The following is a 23,376-nucleotide window of genomic DNA, read 5'->3' on the forward strand; positions in this document are numbered from 1 at the left end:
ATCACTTTCTAAAGCAGAATTTTACTGCTGCTAGACTACATTAAGGCATATTCCACACAGGAGTTTGACTAGTAGSAGATTTTCTGGGAAGTGACAGTAGAGCTTCTTTATTCAACTGACTGAATTAAAACTGACAGCATCACTACATAAATACACCAGAATGAAAGTTTGGTCAGAGTTAAGGTCATGCAGCTGTAGTTTGCAATCTCCTCAGCTGAGCAGTATCTGTTGTAATGGATCTGCTGACGATTTAATTCAAATAAAAGGCCTTTGTTACTTTCTTCTCTTGCTTTGTCCACACTGACACCAGTATCCAGAAAAGCTCTAGAAGATGCCCACAGAAGCCAAGAGATACAGTATGATAGAAAGCAGTATCACTCACATCACATATTTTTGTTGTCCATGACATACTTTTCTTTAAAACCATTCTTCGGCTCTCACCCCTCTGGTCTTTTCTGTACTTTCTATCCAGCATTTCTAGCATCATGGCTTATCTCTCCTCACTTGCCATTTACTGAAGATTAAGCCAAGTTAACAATAACGCCCCAAATTGTGGAGCAGATGAGAAACTCAGAAGGGCTCAGTGCCAGGGAGCTATAAAACTTAACAGTCTTTTCACGAGCAGAATTATTCACGCAGAAGTAAACTCCAAGTCCTGGARTTTATGCTTCTTCTCCACAACTGTCATGCACATGTGGTTAATAAATTAACCACACGGACCGACCAAAGTCAATACTGCATAGATCACTGCTTTAGAAGAGTAACAGGGACTGCAYCTCCAGAGACAGAAATTGTGGTTTTGTCTGAAAAGGAACAGTGTGGYGCAATAAAAAACAGTGACAGCTTATTGTGGAACCAGAGAAGTGCTTTTCCAGGCACGAGGGTGCTGGGAGGAAGGCACAGCTTTGGGAATGACAGGTTTCTAACATCAGCATTTTTGTGTGGGGCTTTCCGCATTGACACTGCTGTGGAAAGCTTCCAGTATCATGTTCAAGCATGGAATTCTCAATACGGCCTTCCTTATTGGAGGACAGACAGATGTTAAGGAGTACAACTGTCTGGTTTCTTATGTGCCCGGTGTTGTATGAGACAGCAGGATGTAAGACTCTACAGATCTGTTTAAGTGTGCAAAAGCTTTCTTTTCCAGGTAAGAAAATTTAAAGAACTTACTTTCTTAAAACATTTGATCATTTGAATGGTGGATCTAATCTTTTCCTAGTGTRATTACACTGTCTCACCCCACCTGCTTTTCCATAATCATGTTCTTCATATTCTTAGAGCAGATATAAAAACAGATGCAACAGCRGAAGCCTTACTGTAATTACATCACTAATTTCCAAAGATTGTTCCAATTTTTTTTTTCATGAACTTATTATATTACTATTAAAAGAGTGAAAATGTTAATAAAACTTACCTAAAACTTTTTATTCCCCCCCCCCCCAATAACTGACAGAGAATGTCTAAGTCAGTCTGGCAGCGCAAGGAATGGTTTTACACCCACAGATACCAATGGTTGTACAATGATTCACTCAGTACACACTGCTATTGTAAAATTCTACCATCTTTTACAAAACTGCTTTATTAACTAGAAAACACTTCATAAAAAGCTATCATGTAGAGGTGGTTTACCATAAAGCAAATGAGTGACCCATCTGGCAACTTAACTCACCAAACATAAGTGTTTTCCATGTAAAACATGAAGCAAAGGCATTTTTAAAGCCACACGACAACTTAAACTCTGCAAAGTCGATAGACCTACATAGAACGCAGGACCATAGAACTGAGAACATTAATTTGCTATTGAGTAGTGGAATGGATTACAGTAATAACAAGCCAAAACCGGAACATGAAACATCCCCCATGTAAATGTTTATTTTAGAAGGTAAGGAAGGCTAAGCTTTATTTGTATGTTAAACACTATCAAAATTAATAGCCACAGAAGCGAAGTGATACAAGATTTTGGAAGTGGCTTGKGGAGGCTTTGCCATGTGCAAGAGGGAATRCATATCTATGGGTTGCTCTGTGAATTTACCTCCCAATTACCCTCTTTTTGGCTTTTAGGGCTGCAGTCTGGGCAAATACACAAAGCTTAAAATGCAACAGGATTAAAGGAGGCATTTACAACATTAGTGAACTGTTCCATATGAATATGCCCTTGTCAGAAGGGAAAGAAAAAAGGCTTGAAGAACTGCACCTGATAAATTCTTCTACTGAGTAACTCTGGATGATGGAGACTGGAGATCAAGATATTGACCACTCTCACACCTGCAACTACTCCATACCCTCACATAGCTTAGGGATTTGTATTGCTGTCTTAAAATTTGATTTGGTTTTTCTTACCACTGAGGAAGGTTAACATGATTAAAACTCTACTGAAGGCATCGCATCTTCAGTAAACAAAGTTATAACCTGTTTTTCACCAGGGCTATATACTACACCTGAAACAACAAGTGTTAACAACCGCTTAGATTACTAAGAATATTTACCCAAAGTAGAGAACTGGATGAATAATCAGACAGAAAAAAAACTAACAGCAACAAGTAGGTAGTCTGGGATTACATCGCAGTAAAATAAGTGACTGTACGGAAACTTCAGATTTCTCCCCAAATCCCAAAGGCCAGATTCGCTGCTAGCAGTGCACCTGAAAGGTGTGGTTTGCATTAAAACCTCAGTTCGACCGGGATTGGGTCCCAGGCTTTCCACTGCTGCGGCTTGCAGTTTAAAGATAGCACCAAGATCGGAGAGCCGACACCTTCCCTTCTCAGCGCCGGTGCCTCTGATCCGGCGTGAGGGGGGGAACCCACCTCCCACAAGCAGCCCCAGGCTCTTCTGAACCCCTCCAGCCTGGGAAAGGGAAGCAGTAGCTCTCTCTGCCCAGACATCGCTACAAGCCGGGCCCCGCCAGCCCTCCTTTCGCGGGGACACGCACTGCCCAGGCCCCGCGGACTGGAGCCGGGGCTAGGCACCACCCGAGCCCCCACCCCGCGGCGGGGAGGGCGGGCTCGGGGGCCCCCAGGAACGGGCTTGGCTCGGGCACCGAAACTCAGCTTTCAGCCCAGTTTTAGTCAGCGGCGGCTACCCACCCATAGAGAGAAGGACGGAGGGAGGGCGACGCTACGCGCCTCAGCCACCCAGCACTGGGGTAGGCRGAACTACAAAACCCGCCACCGACCTCCCTCCCTTTGTATTTTTAAACCACGCTGCAGCGCCCACGCTCCGCCCAATCAGAGCGRCCGCAGCCCTCGCTGGCCAATGGCGGCGGCCACCGCGGTTTTTTAAACCGTCCCTCTCCGCCAATCACCGCCCAGCGCGTTCCGCCCAGCACCGCCCCCCCACTCTCCTCACCCCAACCGGTTCCAACGGGTATGAGCGCCAACGACCCCCTTGCGCTCGACCTAGCCCGGGAGCTGCTCGGCCGCTGACATCAGAGCGGCAAACAGCCAATCCTGTCTGGTCTCTGCGCCAGGGGGCGGAGCTTCGGGCAGTTTGAACAGGCGCGGCAGCCAATCGACTGCGGYGGGGGGCGGGTCCACGGCGCCGCGGGTCGGGTTGCTGTGGCGGGCAGTGCCGCGGAAAACAAGAGGCGGTAAGTGCGCGCGGCTGGGCACCATTCGGCAGCAGCACCTGAGGGAGCAGAGCCCCGCGCCGCCCGCTCCGCTCAGCCAGGCAAGGCCCGCACCCCCGCGCARCGTCAGCGCGCCCGAAGGGATGGAGGGAGAGCGGGAAGGAAGGGATGCCAGTGGCGGTCCTGGGTGCAGAAGGAGTGAGGGGCTCCCGCGGCGGGCGGGCAGCGCGCCTGGTGCTGAGGGGAAGATTCCTGGCGGGCGGGTGGGGCCGGGAGAGCGGCGGCGGCTCCGGCCCCGGCTGGTAGGGCTGGGGCACGGGCGGCGGGGCCGGGCGGACTGCACGCCGCGGGGAGCGAGGAGAGGCGCCTGGCGGCGGAAGGTGCTGCGGCCCCGGCGAGGGGGCACTGCGAGAGGGGCTGCGGCGGGGGCGGGGCCGGGCGCGCTGGGGCGGGAAGACGCCGGCGGGCGAGAGGCGGGAACGGCCTGAGGCGCGGCCCCGCCTCACGCCGGCTCCCCACCCACCTCCTTTCGCAGGGAYCCGTCGCCGATCTCGCCATGGGCAAAGGCGACCCCAATAAGCCGCGGGGCAAGATGTCCTCGTACGCTTACTTCGTCCAGACTTGCCGTGAGGAGCACAAGAAGAAGCACCCGGACTCATCCGTCAACTTCGCAGAGTTTTCGCGGAAGTGCTCGGAGCGATGGAAGGTGAGCCGRGCCGGGCCGGGCCCTTGCCGGAGCAGCCCCCGCCCCTGCTGCGGGCTGCTGGGAAAAGATCCCTGGTAGCAGCTGCTGCTTAGGCTTTAGTGGGTCAGTAGCTGCTTTATCTCATCCAGACTCTTCTTTCCTCTTCGTGTGTCCCCAGACAATGTCAAGCAAGGAAAAAGGAAAGTTTGAAGAAATGGCTAAAGGAGACAAAGCGCGTTATGACAGGGAGATGAAAAACTATGTTCCTCCCAAAGGTGAGAAGAAAGGAAAGAAAAAGGATCCCAACGCTCCTAAAAGACCACCGTGAGTGTTTCTGTGACTCCCTTCCCCCACARAAAGAAGTATTAGTTCTCAGAGTTTGATACTTAATTTTAATCACTTTCTCTCAATGTAGGTCTGCATTCTTCCTTTTCTGTTCTGAACACCGACCGAAAATCAAAAATGATCATCCTGGCTTGTCTATTGGAGATACAGCAAAGAAATTAGGTGAAATGTGGTCTGAACAGTCGGCCAAAGATAAACAGCCATATGAACAGAAGGCTGCAAAACTAAAGGAGAAATATGAAAAGGTACAGTAAAAGTGATAAAATAACGGTTAAAGTTGTAGAGCTCGCTGTAAGTATGTGTCTTGTACCCAAACCATATGGGGCTTTTAATTCTTAACGCTTACGTCAATCTCTGTCAGGCTTTAGAACACATGGAAAGATGGCAGGGTAGGTATCTGGAAGCCCTATRGTGAACTAGGATGTGGGTTTTGCATGTCTAGAGATTTTACCACTAAAATGCCTTACTACCAGAAAACAGGTCACCTGCTTGCTAAAATAAATACAGTCAGATTCCAAAGCACTGTGGTCATAAAATTCTTAAAACTGTCTGCATTGCATGTTCTTTTGCCTAAAGATTTAAGCATAACAATCCCAAGGTAGAAAAGCTGTTTTTTTGCATGCATTTTGTTTGATSTGTACAGAACAGTAGTACTGAAATACTGAAGCAGTACAAATTTGTTGTAAGTGTTCTATTGCTAGCAACTTAACAGCACTTTTCTTGCAGGATATTGCAGCATATCGTGCCAAGAGCAAGAGTGATGCAGGTAAAAAAGGCCCAGGTAGGCCTGCAGGATCTAAGAAGAAAGCAGAACCAGAGGAGGAGGAGGAGGAGGAAGAGGAAGAAGAGGAGGAAGAGGAGGAAGAAGATGAGGATGAAGAATAAATGAATGTCCTGCTGTAAAAATTTATGCTCAAAATCCAATATTTTGCTAAGAATGTGAACTCAAGTGCAGCTCATTGTTAGCTTCAGTATAAAAATCTGTACAGAATTGTGTATAGGTAATGTGGTTCTTTGTAGGGAGACTTCAATTTATAATGTAAGCCATGGGCTGCCCCAGTTTGGTTTGGAAAAAATGTTGAATGTTTCTGCTGTTTCTGCATATTTAATGGTTTTTTGAATTTCAGTGACTGATAGCCAGGTGTTTCTTTTTAGCTAAATAAAACAAAGGAGGTAGCTTAATAGCTGATCTTATATTTTGTAGCATTTTGTTGCATTGTATTACTTTTTTAACAGTTTTGTAATAAAATGTTGTACATTATTATTTTTGTATTCATGATGTTTCTGAGAGGCTGGGCACCCCCAGAAAGCTGGAATCCTGTGTGGGAAAGTGCTTTGCAATGTTGTTGGGCTCTTGTTACTGCAAAACTGGCAAGTCCCTTAGGTGTTAACTCCTGCAGGTGTTTAAACTCCTTTAACTGATTCCCATCCCACATCCACTAGGATTAGTTGCAATTGATGCTTTCCTTGCAGTAGCATTTGCCTGTGTTACCTTGTGGGTGGAAAAAAAAGGCTCTTAAGTAGCGAAGTTCTTGATAATTACTCCTGGATTATTTTCTTTGCCCAGACTGCTGAAGCACAGGTCTTTATTTTGGCATAGTAGCTGGTAATGAGTGAATTTTTAGACTTTTCTTCCAGAGCTCAGGGTCTCTGGCCTTTTCTGCGTCTATTTTGGGACAGGAAAGTTGGCTGTAGGGCAGATATGGTTAGAGGCATGTCTTCCCAGATGTTGCCTACTCCTTTTCTCTCCCCTTGGTCCCAGTGTTAGTGGCTTCTCATAAAATACACAGCTTGCAGAACAGCATGAAAAATGCTGGAATGTTATCTCCACACATGCCAATAGATTCCTGCAGAAAAGGAGAGAAGGCATCTGTAAAGAACAAGTGCTCCTKATACGTTCCTGTTTGTGGTTGTAACAGTATCACCAGTTACACTATTGACTTKCATTTTTTATTTTACTTCAGTATATATAAAAGCTTAAATCTAGATACTTAACACTATTTGCAACTGGGGAATTTGAAGTCCTACAGCTAAACTATGATAACCTAAGTTTTATTTGTTGAGACAAATACCAGGAAATAATTTTCGCTAGCCCTTGAAAGCCCAGCCCTGAAGTGTAATGTCTGAAAAATTAAGTAATATAAAGGGCAGGCTTCCAAGGATTTTGTTTAAAATGCCTCCCTAATGTCCATTAGCTTATGAAATAAGTTTTGTGTTCCACTATTCTACCATGTGTAAGATAAAAAGTGTTTTCACCACTTCAGTGTGGTAAATGCCACTGGGTAGGCCAATGATAACAGCTCTTTCTGAAACAAGAGGCTTGAGGAAAAATACTGTATATTCTTGTAAGTATGGAAATTAAGTAACTGTAAAGGCAATTCAAACATTTTTATACTGGAATGGGTATTAATTTTTGAAAGCCTTAGAAACTCAGAGTTGCTTTTTCCTGCCCACCCTGCCCCTGAGATACTTAAGTAGCATCAGAAGGATTAGCTGCTGTTTTACATCTTGGACCTGCCAGAGAACCTGCAAAAGTRTGATCAATGGCTCAGTTTTTCAGGCTTGGATTTTGGGAAGCCGCAGGCATAAAAGGGAAGTGAGAGGCTGTGGTTCTGTGCACAGTACCTCCAGTGCTCAAGAACACGTTTTGCTGTAGAATTTGCAGTCCTACAGTACCAGTGTCCTTAACTAAAAAATTCTTTAATCTAGAAGCAATTCTCTGTTACAGTGTGTATCCAAGATTATGCTGTTGTCACCATATCCTGTTAATATTTCCCTGCAGAAATGCACCATCACCTCCTCTCAATTCTGACACTTTCTACCTGTACAGAACAACGATGCTTCAATAAGTCTTCCTGATTAGATTTAAATAACCTGCAATGGAGGAGTAACATCAGAGTAAACTGACTAATTTGATTACTTGAAATTTTTTTTTTTTTTTTAAATTGAAACAAAATATAACTCTTCAGGTATCCTACAAGTTGCACAGGTTGCAGAATTTTAAAGACTGTGTCAGAATAAGAACAGATCTTGAGATAATTCAGAATAAGGGAGCTCTAATATTTTCCTCAGTGAACTGAAGTAGCTTCTGGATTCTATTTCATTTAAGCACTAATTGGCTAATTTATCTTCAGTGAAACTTCTGCACAAATCAGTGCAGACCTGACTAATGTTGGCACTCTCTTGTCGCATGTCCTAACAATGCTGTCAAAAGCTGCCTGTGGATTACTTTTGTTTATGATTTTTGTTTAATTTACAAATATATCCCAACTGCTGGAGAGATCTTTATAGCAAAAAATAGACTGCTGCACTGCTCTATAGCCTGCCCCRCATCATGCCATATGTCACTTTGCATGCACACCAAAAGCTCTGCATCAGGCTGATTTATCAACAGAGAACCACATAATGACTAAAGGTAATTAGCATTAAAAAAAAAATATTTTGTCCTTTTGGTAAGAAGGATGTTGAATATGAAGGCAAATGGAAAAGAGTAGAGTACATTAAAATCACTGCTTTCAAATGAAGCTTTCAAAAGTATGATATGTCAGGTCAGGGAGTTCATGTAATGCCCATCTGTGAGCACTTTCTGGAAAGGACTAATAAGGAATCAAAGTGTAATAGGAGTGTTAAAAAAAGATAAGGCCATAGAAGAAAAGCTAAATTAGTTTTTCACATCAGTGTTCAATATGGACAAACTTATGGAAAAAATTATTGGAAACTTTTCACTGGAGGTGAACTGGGAGGTCAGTCTAAAAACAAAACTCACAGGCATGCCCCAAATGGTTGCAGGCATTGGGGTGAATGCTCACATTGTACAAGAGATACAGCATAGACATCCTCTGCAGTAAAGCAGACCAAAAAACCACCAAAAATATGAAGCAGATAAAGAGCAAGAATGGGAGAATAACAATGTAAGAAAGCWATTTTTAGAAAGTTCAAATTATTTTTAAACTATTAAACCTGAAAAAACCCTGCACATCAACAGGCCAGACACAGCAACATATGGCAAAGAAAAAGAGCATCAGAGCAACTTGACAGATAGTCTAATAACTTTCAAATGCATCTGTCATGGTTGAACTCCAACCAGCAACCAAGCCCCACGAAGCCTCTTGCTCCCCCATATAGTGGGATAGGGGAGAGAATTGGAATGGTAAAAGTAAGAAAACTCATGCCTTGAGATAGAAGAAGTTTAATAATTGAAATAAAAAAATAATAAAGGAATAAATTATAACAAGAAGGAAAGTAACAAAAAGATAAATAAATTAAGCGATGAAAATTAAAAACCACCAAACCATGCTCAGCCAGCTCCCAAAGTCTGTTCCTCAGCCAGCTTTCACCCTTGTTATATGCTGACCCATATGGTGTGGAATATCCCTTTGGTCAGTGATGGAGGGTCACCTGTCCTAGCTGTGTCCCCTTCTGGCTTCTTGTGCACCCCCAGCCTCCTTGCTGGCAGGGCAGCATGAGAAGCTGAAAAGTCCTTGACTAAGTGTAAACACTTCTCAGCAACAACTAAACCATCGGTGTTTTATCAGTATTATCCTAAATCCAATACACAGTACTGTACCAGATCATAGGAAGAAAATTAACTCACCCAAAGCCTGGGCATCTTCAGAACTGAGAGGACTGCCAAACTGTCCTAGGGACAATGGATGTTCAAGATACAGTTAGCAATGCCTAGAATAAAACTTCTTTTTTTAACCTTGTAGAAGAGCATAATGCAGTTTTCATGACAAAATTTTTTAATGGAAGAGGCATGGTGAAGCATCTGTCTCAAATCCAAGTGTAAAAGGTCTTGAAACAAAATGACAGGACAGATGGTATTCATCCAAGAGTTCTAAGGAAACCCAAGCAATGAAATGGCTGAACTATGAACCATTCTWTATATTTTTTTTACTTGAAACTGTCTAAGTGCTAGAGGAATGGAAGGTCACAAATATGACACTAACTTTTAGAAAACATTCTGTGGAGATGCAGAATGCTTCAGACCAATAATGTCCATAAGGCAAGTTGGTAAGAGCTACCCCAGTACGGCTGAAAGTTGCTGGACAAATAGAAGTTGCTGGCTGAATAGAACTTGTGATTTCACAAGAGGAAATCCTGTTCCATAGAGCTGTAAATATTCTTCAAAGAAATCTGTGAACATTAAGGTAAAGGAGGTCAGGTACTTTTGGTCTACTTGAGCTTTTCTGGTCTACTTCTCATAAAAAGAAGTAAGTCACCATTGAAGATGAATAAAAGCAGCTAACAGTGAAAATCTGCAAAGCCAGCCTGCAGCCTGAAATAAAAGGATAGTAAAACCTGTCAAAATATGGTGTTAGTACTAACTGCATTACATTTTAACATGTGCTCCCCTATCACACGTGAAGGGGAAAAAGCTGGCTTAACATTCAAGTCATGGGTAACATGAGTTCATATCACATTAATCTGGAGGAGGTGCTGGAGCTGCAATAGATAGTTCTGTCAAGACAATGAATATTTGCTAAAAAAACTAATAGCATGTTAGGCATTATCAGGTAAAAGAGTTACAAACAAAATATGTATTTAGTATTGCCTTATCATCTTTTTCTGCTTGTTTTCTTGTTTTGGCTTATATTTCTTTCCACATCTTTAAGTATCTAAGTGTTTTGCCAGCAAGCTCCACATTTCMAAAAACTGCTGGGCCTCTTGTATGAGCTGCATCACAACCCATCTGCTTTTCCATGATCCTACTTGAATCCAGTGTCAAGAATCTCATAACAGAGCCCTAGATACTGGGCTCTGTGTGCATTCTCCAATGCACACAGCCCTTGAGGGRTACGTTCAGTCTCCTAACTGTGGAATATCGTAAGATTCAGATCTACTTGGTAAAAAAGATGACTCCCTACACAAATTCCTCAAATTAGTTGATTGCCACAGGCTAGCACCAATTAGAGAGTGAACCYGTACATTGCTCTGACTATCCTGACATCCTAAAATCAACTATCCCCCTTAGCCTTGATGTTGGAGAGGCTCATGACATTCCAGGACTAAATATTAAGTCAACCACCAGAAAAATCTTTATAGTTGACAGATCTGGTGTTCCACCTTAAAGTTATCTGGCTATTGTCAGTATTTTCTGGTCCAAAAATCTGATGGTAAAGTTTGTACGCATAAATCAGTCCTTCAGCAGAGCCGGAAGGATGATGTTTGTATGGACAAGACCACAATATGCTGAAGGCCCTTTGAAAAATGAGTGGTTGATGTTATTGTCAGTGCTGCTACCTTGCAACCAGCTCCTGGCTGGCTGAGCTATGCATGGACCTAGCACTGACTACTTCTTCAGGAACTTTACCAAGCCTTCATAATTCACCTGTATCTCACTGATTGTCACAGCAGAGGAGTGCACTACAGAGCCAGCACACCTCTTCAGAAACCTTAAATCTTTTTGTATAAATCAGAAGACACATGACCAAAGTTTGCCCAGATTCAAGCAGCAGTTGGATAAATTCTAGACTATGAAATAGAAATACCCTCTCTAGTCAGAAAGTGCTTGAGTTATATAACGTCGGAAGTTTAGACAAGTATCCTTGCATCATCCTTTCACTCTGCCCTGCACTCTTTGACCACACTGATCCTTCTGACCTCTGAGTGAGACAGGCTGCTGTGCTACCTGGACTTTTGATCTGATCTTGCAAGTGCTTTGTTTTAATGTTATGTTTAGTTCTTATCCTAATTCAAAATAGTTATCAGCTTGTCCATCAGAGACAAAGGGTCCCAATATTTCTGGAGCATGGACACTATTTTTCTCATACTAACTTGGAAGATAATGGGATAATGTAACAGGAAAAAAAAAAGCAGGAATGTTTCTTATCTCCAGCTGGAAATGGCCCATTCAATATTTCTTAATCCTCAATAGCTTTAATATTAATAGTAACCAGASCCCACTCTGCTGTAGGGTTACAGGAACTGTTTTCCTCAGCAACATCCCCCACCATCTTACCTTCTCTCCCACATGGCAGGACAGACAGCTTTCCTTTCCATTGCCAGGCTGATTAGCTCTGTCTTTAGAGGTTTCTTGGCATCTTCAGGACAGGTAAGACTTCAGTGCCTTCCTCAGAGCAATTGAAAGAGCAGCATGACTAGAAGCCCTTCCAGAGCTGGGCATGCCTTTTCTCCTGGTCAGCTTTCCCCAAATTTTCGCTTCTTATGAACTCACAAGAATCTTCCAGAAGGTTTCCACTTTCATCAAGTTCTACTTTCCTTCACAGTTTCTGCTGTCTCAGAAATAAAAACACAAAAACTACATTTGTAGCTGCCTGTTGGACAATTGTGATGGCYGTGAGCACTCTGGCAAGGTGCAGCAGCCAGGCTGGCAAGGCTTCCATTGCCAGGTGGGGCTCGGGGTCTCCTGTGCAGAATGACACAGGGGGACAAAGCCCTGGCTGCATGGAAGCACAGCTTGCAGAGGGGTGTTTTGACCCACAGCCCCCAGAAATGTCAGTCCCAGTATGGCTCTGGCCCAGCTGTCCCCCACAAGTGCCAATGCTGTATCCCACAGGGCTCTAACTCAGGGAACGTGCACCCCACACACAGGTGAGTCAGAAGACATCACACCCCAAGGCCTGCTGCTGTCCCCCAAAGATACTGACCTACATTATTTTCCTATGGAAATCCTCCCACGAATTTCAAGGGGAAAAGCTGTATTTTGAATCCTATTTCCAATTTAGTGCCTTCATGTGATTCAGAAAGCCCGTTTCAAGCCATGCTTCTTCATCCGAAGGCTGTACTTTAACAAGTGTCTGGGCATGCTGCCTTCTTAGCTGACACACACTGCCACCAGCAGCCTTTCCAGGGAAGYAAAATATCATCTCTCCATTCATTTTCCCTTTCCCTGGCATATTCAGCCAGAAGGCTGCTATTGCCATCATGCTAATCTCAGGCATTAGCTTTTTTTTGTGCAGGAGAGATTACTCTTTATCTGCATTCCCACTTCAGAGAGGACACTGTTCTTGTCCCTGAAACAATTGCATTTCTTCTCTGTGAAGCATATTAGTAAGAAAAAGGAAGGCTCTGAAACACAAACATACCATTTTATCTCAGTGTTTGAGCAACTGTAACTCCTCCTTACAGACTTTGGTGCATGTCACCTTCGTGGACTTGTTGGCTGAAGGAATGTGCATTTTTCATCAGTCACTCCAGACCCATCAGGCCATCAGCCACCATGGACCACATGCCACTAACTTTGCTGGAGAATCTCCATCCACACTGCTGTTCAGAAAAGCCACAGAGCAGTGCAATGTGGTAAAAATCCTAAGAGTTGTGCAGGTATCTCAGTTTTAATTTTACCTATGTTACATGGTAATGGAGAACACTTCATTAGTTCCTCCATGTAAAGAATGGGTTGGATTTTCAAGATTTTAGAAAACAAAGGTTACTAACCATTGCCTGGGTCACCGAGATGTACAATCCACACAAGCACCTTTTCCTGCTTTTCTGGGTTCCAAAGCAGTTCCCACAGCAGAGGGCACCATGAGGGAGGCAGCTCACACCAGAACACACACTTGAGGCAGCAGCAAGTGAGGCTCCCAGTGAGAGAAGGGTCAAAGCGGTTTCAGAATTCAGGGGTCACTTAGAGCTTATGTTTTGGGTTTTATTCAAAACCCAAGGGAGCCAAAATCACTTACATTTTTTTGATAGCCTATCACTTTTTYTGACTAGATTCATTCTACTTAGAGACTCCTTTCATACAGTGCCAACAAGCCACACAATTTACTCTTCCAACACTGCAGGAGTTCAGAGTAGGCTTGCAGGATAATTAAAGTCAACGGCCAATGCTGGCAACCACTTCTGATGTTWCCTGAAAGTACATATTACCCTGGAAGATAACCACTGACACTTCTCAAGGATTACTCTCATAAAAGTAAGCAGGATAAGGTTTCAGAACACAGCAAGACCTAGTATTCACATGCCTTTCATAGCAATGAGAACAACCAGAAACAGAAACACTGCCAATTTGTTTTCCCTTGAGTTATTTCTTTTCACCTGTTACAATTGATGGATCTAAGCTCACCAGCAGGGAACAAACAATAAATGCTTTTACAGAAAAAAAGTTTGTGTTCAATGGTGTAGGTAAATTCTTCTTCATGTTCTAAAGATCCCCTTGTTACTTTGCCTCCATAGATTCTTGCACCATTTGATGTATTTTAAAGTAAAATTGTGCTTTATATGCAGCAAAATCTACCAAAACACCTTTTGTGTTTTTACAGGCAGTGGTATGTTTTGCTGTTTCTTGTGAGAAGGCTCACAGATCAGAGTCAAGCACAAATTTTTACATCTCTGGCATGGTGTTAATAGATCTCAAGTTTCCTAATCTAGTTTTAGAGCAGGAAGTTGATAATTTTTGGCTTTAAGGACTGCAGTTTGGAGGCAAACTGTATGGAAGAAGCAGACAATAGTAAAGGAGACTGACTGACATTAGRGAAAGAGAATTCATTGATTTTCGGATGCCACCAGTGGGGGCAGTGCCTTTGGTACTGCCCAAAGTGTGCTGTAGGTTCTCCTYGTGCCAGCATCTCTGGTCATAAAGATCTTCCCTCCTTCCTATCGGTCCCTGTTTCTACACATAAAAGGGTGTTGCCTACATGAGTTTTCTGTGCTATAACTCCAGGGTTTTGTCAAAAGAGCTTTTTGAAATCTGAAAATGCAAAAGTGTGCCTACAGATACAGCTGGGAGGCAAGAATGCCATTTGTAAAAAAAGCTCTGTGGATTTCAGCATTTAGGTTTGCTCTTTGAACTTGAGTCTTTCATGCCCTGATTTAATTGCATACTCCTTTGCTAAGGCACCTTCTCAGGGAAAAAAAAAGTTTGATTGAAACACATTTCTYGGTGTAAATATAAATGAACTAAAGATAAAATACAGTAAAAACATTACAAATGAGTCCTGATCTTTGGTTGTACTCTCAAGTTCCTTTTCTAGGAGCATATTAAATCTACCTAAATATATCAGGGCAGGTGATACAAAAATCCAAATGTGTCCACGTGGCAGTTCTCAGTGGGAATTTAATTCTTCATTTCACTGGAAAAAAACCTGAGTCCCCACAGATGCAACAAAAGGTAACTAGAAAAAACTTTAAAATAAACCACTTTTAATATTTGTAAGTTTGTAACATTGAAGTTGTCTAGATTTTGAGATATGGGGTTTCTATAAAGATAATGATCCATTTTTACTCTGTAAAAGTATAATAAACCAAAAAAATTCAAATATTTTATTTACTTCACCTAAAAAACAAGCAACCCATGAGTAAGATATACATAGGTTTTCCGGATTTATCCCTAATAAATTTTTTAAAGATTTATACAATTTCTACAGAAACATACAGTGTATCAAAATCTGCATAAATCAAATTTATAAAATATGTAGAAATGCATAGTGATATTATCATCAACTTACAAAGCAAGAAAATGGGAATTATTTTTTTCCAAGCCAGCTATAGTAGGAAAAAGTCATTACAGCAACAGCTTCTTGTGATCTCATGTTTCACAAGGTTTCAGTCTCACATACAGATTTCATATTCACATACAGCATCAGCTTTCAATGAATTGCACATAATACCCATTTAAAATGCACACCCGCACAATTTATGTGCCATCATTCTTTCTCTTATGCATAGTCTTATGATTAAATTAATCTACCCAACACACAAATGGAGTCAGTTTTCACACACACAAGGAACAAGTACTGGCACAAAACCTTATTTTCCTTTTTTTTTCTTTTTTTTTTCCAGTTTTTCCCTCCTTTATTTTCTATTTTTCATAGCTCTGAAAGGATAGATGAGAAATTTAAAGAAATTAAGAAAGATCCCAAACTAATAGATCAGTGCAGACAGCCCTATAAAGATCAAACTCTGCCACCAAATATGATACATAACCCTTGTTAACATCAATGGAAGCTGCATGCAATGCTAKTCTAGACTTCAGGGAAGTATTAAGTCATACTTAATTGTGTGACGTGTTATAGGGATAACAGTTATGAAATCAGTACACTGATGTCAACATTTAAGTCACAAAATCTGGACAAAGGAAGTGAGGATAAGTCATTTCCCCTCCACCTCTCTATTCATTCAGAGTAAATATTTATACTCCTAAGGGAGTTTGCATCAACTCCTTTCCAGAACATTTTTAGAAACAACTTCTTCACATTCTACTCTGTACACTATAGCACCAAGCAGCTGTTTTTTTGTGTTTGTAATCCCTCTGGAGAAGTTGCAAATGACAGAAATAAGAAGAAAATCAGTATGAACAAATGTGGTTTCAGGATTTCCATTTCTCTTTTTGAATCTAAATCTGGCATCCAAACTGGCTGGCAGATGTCCTCATGATGAATTATACAGAATTATTATTAAGAGGCTTGATGTTTTTTCCTAATTATAAATTTTAGTCCACTTCTAAGTGATTTCCATTCAAAATAGCAATATACATGAAGTATTTCATTCTTTCAGAGTTTTACATAATTGTGCAGGTTTTTTTTTGTTGTTGTTGTTTTAATTATTTTCATGTAAGGCATAGTTTAAACAAGCAAATTAGTGCTTAAAAACTCGTAACTGGATTTGTGAGGGTGCTTACCTGCATCAAAYTGTACCACATTAGCACTAAACTCGACAGTCTTCCTTGTACTGTACCAAGCATTCAGTGAAAGCAGAGCAGCCAAACTGGCAATAGAAAATTGTCTTGGTTAACACAGGAATTACACCGGGTGGTATGGCTGGTCCCTACCCCTGGTGACAGCTCAAACAATCCACTGTATAATTTCCAACAAATGCTTTTCTTGTGAAAGAGAGAAATGAAAGAGGCACTAAATGTATTGAAATTCATCTTCCAAAAAAGCAGCATGACTGTGAGAGAAGGCCACCCTGGCTAATAACCTGTGGCAGTGCTTAGTAAGATGTAAAATTAAATAAAAAAATACAACAGGTTGATAATCACCAAGTCCTATGGAAATCTGGTTACTCCAACCTTTTCAAGTGTGTGTAAAAAAACTGCCTTCAGACCCCTGAGTGTAATCCCAAAGAAGACGACAACGCTTTTAACTATGTTCCTATGAACCATAGCTAATAGCACATTAATTTACCAACATCTTGAAACAAAAAGATGTAAACATCTACAGAGTTTAAGGTAAAGCAGTTTTGTAAACATTAACTGCGGATGATAATGTTATTGTAATAATCACAGTTCCTCTATGTCCTTCATGGAAGCCAGGAGGCTCACAGCTGTACAAAGTTAATAACTGCAGCAGTTTTCAGGCTATTTTCAGTCCTGTACAAATGAATGCATCAGTAGGTAGGTTTTGTCTGTCTACACACTAAGGATGTTGTTCATTTCCCATTTTTGTGTTGCTTTACTGGAGTCACACTCTGAAATGAAAACTTGATGGAGGACTTCGGAGCGATCCAAGCACTTCCCTGACGGAATGTGAGTAAATCTGTGCAGATTCTGCAAGACAAAATAACCAGGAAAATGTRTTGGGTTTTTGTATTGGGTTTATTTTTGTTTGGTTGGGGTTTTTTTGCAGTGTTTTCTTTACATCTGCAACATAGTGATTTATGAAATCAGGTTTCAGCATCCCTACTATTTGTTAAATCTAGCATTTTGCAGCCTTCATATGAAATCTTTGGTTCCTGTAGGTCCACTTGAGATGCCTCCCATTTCCCTGAGGCAACAATGCTAAGAATGTGAGCAAAGCTGCTTGTTTATGGGCTCTGAACACTGCTACTGCTCAGTGCTCAAGCAGCACATGTGCCACTCACCAAACTGTCACACTGCTCATTTCAGACACAATCAACTGACCAACCAGACAAAATCTCTGGGCGCCTTGATTTACACAAGGCCACAGCATTTTTCAGCAGTTCGTAAGTGTTTCATTCCTTACACMATCATTAGAAGAAAGTCATACCCTCTGTACTGCACAGCAGTACCCAATTCCTGGTCATCCTTTCATTCTCACCCTCTCTTTTTTTCCTTCTAGAAGTCAGTCAGTGTTTTGTTCTACAGCCTAGATTGTGCCTATTGGGCTTCCTTATAAATTGTGGTAATAAGCAAACAATTACACAACTGGTACTAGTGTAGAGGAAATGGATCCTCACAAATGAAATTCTTGGAGAGAAGCCAAGTAACATGCTGGGACACACTAGAATGGCTGGAGAGCTAAAAACTGCTATGTATTATTCCATTATTAAAGCTGTAGTTGGCACTTATCTGCCACCACTTATTGGTTTTTACGTTTCAGATTCAAAGAAATGTGCCCGTCCAGCACAAGGAAGCTGAGCGGGGTGRAAATGGCATTATGGTACCTGACATTTCCTAGCTCTATGCAAACACTAGAGAATGTGGAGTGGCTTAAAGGATAACAAACAGATTTCACTGCACTCAACCGTGCCTGCATTTTTCAGAAAACAACAAAGAATTCAGATAACCAGCTAATTAATTAATAAATACACAGTATGCTAGATAGGCTGAAGAAAAATTGACATGGAATAGTTTTTTAGATGTAGAACCAAGTTATGGGTGGCTATATCCAAAGATCACGTCACCTCTAGACTATTCATCTCACTTTCTAAAGAGACAAACGGAAATAGAAACCTAGACATTTTTAAAAGTAGCATTTACAAAACTCCCATGAATAGATGACTAAACACACTGTAGCAGCCCTCACAAGCATATCAGCCAACAYTCCAAGTCCTTATTAAAAATTTATAGATTTTGGAATAGCATTATAACAGCACCACAGCCAAGATTAAGAACAGACCATGCTATTGTTATTAGAGAATGACTAATGAACAGGAAATRAAATACTGAAGAAGACAACACAAAAAGGCAGAGTTAATCCTACACTTACCTGCTTCTACGCAGGCTTAAAAAATCTTCTGTCTTTAACAGAGAAACACTTCAATTTAGACTGCCCAAAATGAGACCTAATAATGACCCCAGTTGCTAAATACCCTCCAGCAATTAAATCATCTTGTCACTGCATATATGAGATAAAGAAACTTTCTTCCTATAAAGCATACAGCCAGGGAGGGTGATGGCACTAAAAGCTTTTATAAACTCTATCACTGGTAGTGGACATGCTCTTTGCTTTCTCTAAAACAAGTGCCAACTCCTAACATATCTGTGGCAGCACATGCAGCCAGCACATGTAGCCTCGTCAGATTTTGCTAAAAGATTTTGCTACAGAAGACAGCAACTAGGACCACTAAACAGAAGCATCTTTCACTGGAGAAGGTTTCTCCAGCATGCGTATATTTTTGAGAACATGCCATTAATTTCACTCTACTCAGCTCAGTTAAGCTTATCATAGATCTGAAATTTCAGATATACATCAAGCAATTTTTAAAAGGTGCAAAAAACCAGCATGAAAACTAAAAATTTACTTTCTTCCATATATATCTGTTGCATACCTTGAAGAATTGCCACTCCTTGTATTCATTCTGATTACAGTGTGTAATCATAACTTTGGATCCATCTGGTCCTTTAGTTAAGCACTGATCATACTGCATGAGTTGATTKGCTTCGTTGATTCGGAAAAGCTAAYAGAAAAAGAAAAAAAGCCATTTTTMTAACAGTTGACTTAACGAGCATTTTAGAAACACTGAAAATACCATGAAACTGCAACATTCAAAGCATTTTCTGGTTTTATTACACCCATCTTTCAGGAGGGTTCTTTATTTTGCATAACACACTTTCACTGTCACAATACTAAATGCATAACTTTCCTGTAGGACTTAGAAGGCTAAGAAACATAACAGAAAGACAAAAATGGCAAAGGGATTCCCATTCTGGAGACTTCTGAAAGTGTTTGATCACAAACCTTTGCATGATTTGATGGCCAAACAACTCATTATCTTTATAAAAGTCTGGTAGCAACTCCTTGGTCCTGGACAGGAATTTCATGTGAAGACACTAAAACTTTGGTCCTTTACCCATGGAGGAAATAAATAATGCAGAATAAAGAAAGATTATCCTAGCTACTTCTTACAGAATAATTGTTACAAGGTTTTTTGGGTATCATATGCAGAAAAGGTAGTTTAGAGAACCTTTTCATTAAATACCAGAATAAAAGACACATTTGCAGGGCCTAGTAAGAGATATTCCATACAGGATTTCTAAAAACATCATTCTATATGTAATTTTATGATTTCCATGACAAAACTGCCTGGTTTAAGTTCATGTCAGCTTAAATAAGGACTTTAAATTCTGAAAAAATTTCCAACCAGAAAAGAAGATATAAAGACAGAACAGCATGTTTGTGTGATAGTGCAGAGAGGTTTGGGAAGATAGAGGACAAACACAATAAATGCTTGGATTGTAACCATGTATTAGTAATTATGTTTTGTCAATTAATTTTTTAATAAAGCAGAGACAAATTTCTGTTCAATGTCTTCTTGTATGTGGTGGAAGATGAGTTACTGCACAAAAGTGTTTTATGCTTCCATTAGAGCAAAACAACTTCATGAAATAATTGAGCCAAAGTGAGTAAGGGTTTATTTTCCCAAAGGAATAATTATTAAGTAAAGGTAAATTGTGAATTAGGAGTAATGTTAAAAGCTGAAGTTATTCTAATACAGTGATACTGTTGCTTCTTCATGTTTCTCTGATGAGCAGATCATGAGTTGACCTCCAGTTTCGTACCATTAATGTTTGAAACGGTATTTTCAGACTGCTGTACTTTAGCAATGTCAGTATGCCTATGGAAAACCTTAATTCYCACTTTTGTAGCTGGCACCAAGGTGACTTTATGTACAGGCTTAACAGAAAACCTCTGTTTGTTATCAATCCACAGCAAGCAATTCTCCTTCAGACTTGCCTCCAAGCTCCTTACCTGATTTCCTCCCATTCTGTGGCATGGCCCAAGCTCAACAAAGCCCCCATTGGTGTGCCCCATGCTGTCAATGCAGTAAGAGGTTTCAAAGCCTCTAATCTGGAAAAGAGATTTCGCACTCTAAGTTAGTCTCAAGGGAAAAATAAGTGCTAAGGAGTTCAGAAAATTCTCACTTATCTCCCAAACCAGAAACAGGTATCTGACAGAGAGATGAGACAGACCTGTGTTTGAAATTTAAATACTGGTTAACTGTTCTGGGAGACACAGCTTCAACCTGCCCATGCTAATTGCAGGCTCTTCCACGAGTCAGGATATGCTGACAAAGCTAGAGCTGCAAAGCTCAATTCCAAATTAGTAACACCAAAATACAGAGCTTTCAAGCATTTTAATTTATTCAATCTCCTATCAGAGCATGTTCCATCTCCCAGGTGTTCATAAATAAGCTCAGGAGCTCAGCTAAGTTGCTCTCATCTTGTGGATAAAGAAAAATGGGATACAAAGAAGTTATGCACAGCAGCAATTACCCACAGCCAGGCACAGCCTGCTGATCCAGCTGCTCAGATGGACCTTCTGCAGCAGCAATTACACAGAAAAAAAAAAAAAAGAAAAAGAAAAAGAAATAAAATTAATGAGGGGCAGGCACAGGGATAAAGAACAGAAGTCCTATCATAAAGCATGTCTCAACTGCTGATTATCTCACTCCCTTCTCATAAGGGCCAACAAGCAGCTTTACAAAGACTTTACAWCACAAATAACATTTTTCCAGACCTATCTTCTTTGCCAGAGCCTCTTTCCTCTTGGTAATGGTATATAAAGTCTGGAGGATTAAGCTTAGACTCTGCCACGGAGTGTCAGGGAAGATGAACTTTATATCCTGTACTTTCATACCCTACAGTTTGGAAATGCAATCAGTGTGGTGTTACAAATTGGGGGGGGGGGGGGCAGATTTAGCAGCTTGTAAAGAAAAGTTGAAGAAAACTTCAGAGAAGTCTCTGAACTGTTGCTGAATTTTCCTGTTGCTTCACCAGACCCATTTGCTTTTATCAGGATGATTTCCTGCAAGGTTGACAGCATTATTTTATTCTCTTCAGATGCTTTCACCTTGGTGAAAAGCAATATTTAGTGTACCTTCCAAACCCTTTATACAGATTGCAAATGAGGTATAAGGCTAATACAGTAGCTGATGCTTTGTGCTAGCTCTTAAGTAAAAAAAAATCAAGGTGCCATTGCTCACTTGGTCCCTCAGAAAAAAGATTACTTGCACCCCCTTCCACCATGCACATGCTCTGTATCACTAATTCCTTTAAGTACTTAGAGCTAACACTTTCTTGGCGACAGGAGACAGCATAGATCTGTATTTTCTAAATGCACTTTTGAAGTAACAAAACTACATATTACATCCATCATATCTTGGGAAAGAATGTTGCTAAACTTAGTGGGATGCAGGAGTTCTCAGCTAGCAAGAAGATTTTCTGACTTTGCCTCGACAATCTGCAACAGTGAAATTAATAGGAGAGATAGGGCAAAAATGAAATCAACTGCAGAGKGGAATAAAAAAATCTGAAAGCAGGCAGAAGATCTACAGTAAGTGCTCTCCATGGTGTGGGCTAAAGGCCAGAATGAGATGGGAAGAGTTCAGTGAGGTGTCCTGCATTCACCTGTGAAACGCCAACTCTCTCTGTCAACCACCTCAAAGTGCCACATTTGTAACCATATTCTTAATTTAGTGAACTCATGTACACTAAAGCTGGAACGGTTACAGAATCATATCAAATTATCACATGCAGGTAAGGGATTCACTGAGGCTGCAAATATATGAGCACATCCCAGTCTAGCAAATGCAGGCAGAATGTTCTTCACCTGGATTTCATAATCTCTTCTCTAGGCGTTCACAGAAAAAAATATTTTCACCTATTCATCAATACKCCTACATGCAGGATTTGCATTTTTTTCTTTTGAGAAAACCTAAATTCCAACTATGGAAAAAAATGGTTTAGACAGGGTTTAGACAGGGCTAAATTATCCTTCRAGGACCTGTGTAACTAATTAAAAAAATCACACCTGCTGAAATAGATAGATTTTTTTTTCATGGGATTATATCTCCATACCTCTCTGGTTAGTATCATATAGCTTAGTACAGTAGTAATCAGATAGCCTGTTCACATGTCAAATAACAATTGCTTCCTTTTAAATTCACAATTTTTTAAAAAAAGCTCCTAAAATACGTAGGGGTTATGTGCTGTACCTACCTCTCCCCAGTCCACGTTTTTAGGTGGCAAGGGATAATATGAAGTTATATCATATGCTATTTCTTCCATAAACCACTTAAAACTTTTGCAGTTGTGATCTTCACGGAATTTCTTCAGCTCAGATATATCTCCATAGGGTAGCGCTTTTGTCTCTGGCCGGCTGGCGTAGAAGTAATCTTTGTATTCGTCCCACCACACTTCTACCACTCTGACATAGTTCTGTGAAGAATAAAGACACTGCTGTGACCTCAAAGCAGCGACACACAAACGGGCCAGAAGCAACTCCTTGTTAATAACAGAAATATAAGGATTTATCCTCTTAAAGAACATGAAATTATTGTGTAGCAATAACAATTTGTTGCTATCAGTAGACAACACAAGACACSTGAATATTATTTTCAAATAACATTTTAGGACTGAAGCCAGTAAACTGGACTGAAGCAGATGGCTTAATGTGAGTGCAAAGTCTTTTTCTAAGGTTAGAGACTGTCTATTTGAAAATGAAGATTTTTCAGTTATGGGTGCAAGAGGACGTGGCATTCATTTGCTGCTACTGGAACTGMAATTCATGGTTTCTATTCACCTTCTACACTTTTTCAAATGCAGAGAATGACATGCATTGGTCCACTAACACGGAAAAATTCAGTCTAAAATGGGTGAGGTATTTGGAGAAGGGGGAAAATGGGACAGCTCACT

At 41.0% G+C, this 23,376-nt stretch overlaps 2 protein-coding genes across 4 annotated transcripts in view; one reads left to right on the forward strand and one right to left on the reverse strand.

Annotated features, from left to right (window-relative positions):
• The first annotated feature begins 3,515 nt into the window (after positions 1–3,515).
• On the forward strand, positions 3,516–5,856 carry HMGB2 (high mobility group box 2). 2 transcript variants are annotated; one of them, XM_057376280.1, is made up of 5 exons: positions 3,516–3,586; positions 4,101–4,271; positions 4,429–4,574; positions 4,666–4,840; positions 5,322–5,856. In XM_057376280.1, the coding sequence occupies exons 2-5, from the start codon at positions 4,122–4,124 to the stop codon at positions 5,478–5,480; spliced, it is 630 nt and encodes a 209-aa protein (XP_057232263.1). In that variant the 5' UTR covers positions 3,516–3,586; positions 4,101–4,121; the 3' UTR covers positions 5,481–5,856. The 2 variants fall into 2 exon arrangements, with proteins under 2 accessions (XP_057232263.1, XP_057232262.1); XM_057376279.1 differs by lacking the exon at positions 3,516–3,586 and adding an exon at positions 3,593–3,666.
• Positions 5,857–14,701: 8,845 nt separating this feature from the next.
• GALNT7 (polypeptide N-acetylgalactosaminyltransferase 7) overlaps positions 14,702–23,376 on the reverse strand; it is a 69,159-nt gene continuing 60,484 nt past the window's right edge. For both annotated transcript variants that reach the window (XM_057376273.1, XM_057376272.1), the window contains exons 9-12: positions 22,681–22,899; positions 20,432–20,530; positions 19,011–19,139; positions 14,702–17,046 (exon numbers count right to left, since the gene is read on the reverse strand). In XM_057376273.1, coding sequence (XP_057232256.1) covers positions 16,909–17,046; positions 19,011–19,139; positions 20,432–20,530; positions 22,681–22,899 — 585 coding nt within the window. In that variant the 3' untranslated portion in view covers positions 14,702–16,908. The remainder of the gene's footprint in view (positions 17,047–19,010; positions 19,140–20,431; positions 20,531–22,680; positions 22,900–23,376) is intronic.

Source organism: Malurus melanocephalus, unplaced genomic scaffold, assembly GCF_030028575.1.
Source record: "Malurus melanocephalus ecotype Western Australia unplaced genomic scaffold, MMel_1.1 scaffold_276, whole genome shotgun sequence".
NCBI lineage: Eukaryota > Metazoa > Chordata > Aves > Passeriformes > Maluridae > Malurus > Malurus melanocephalus.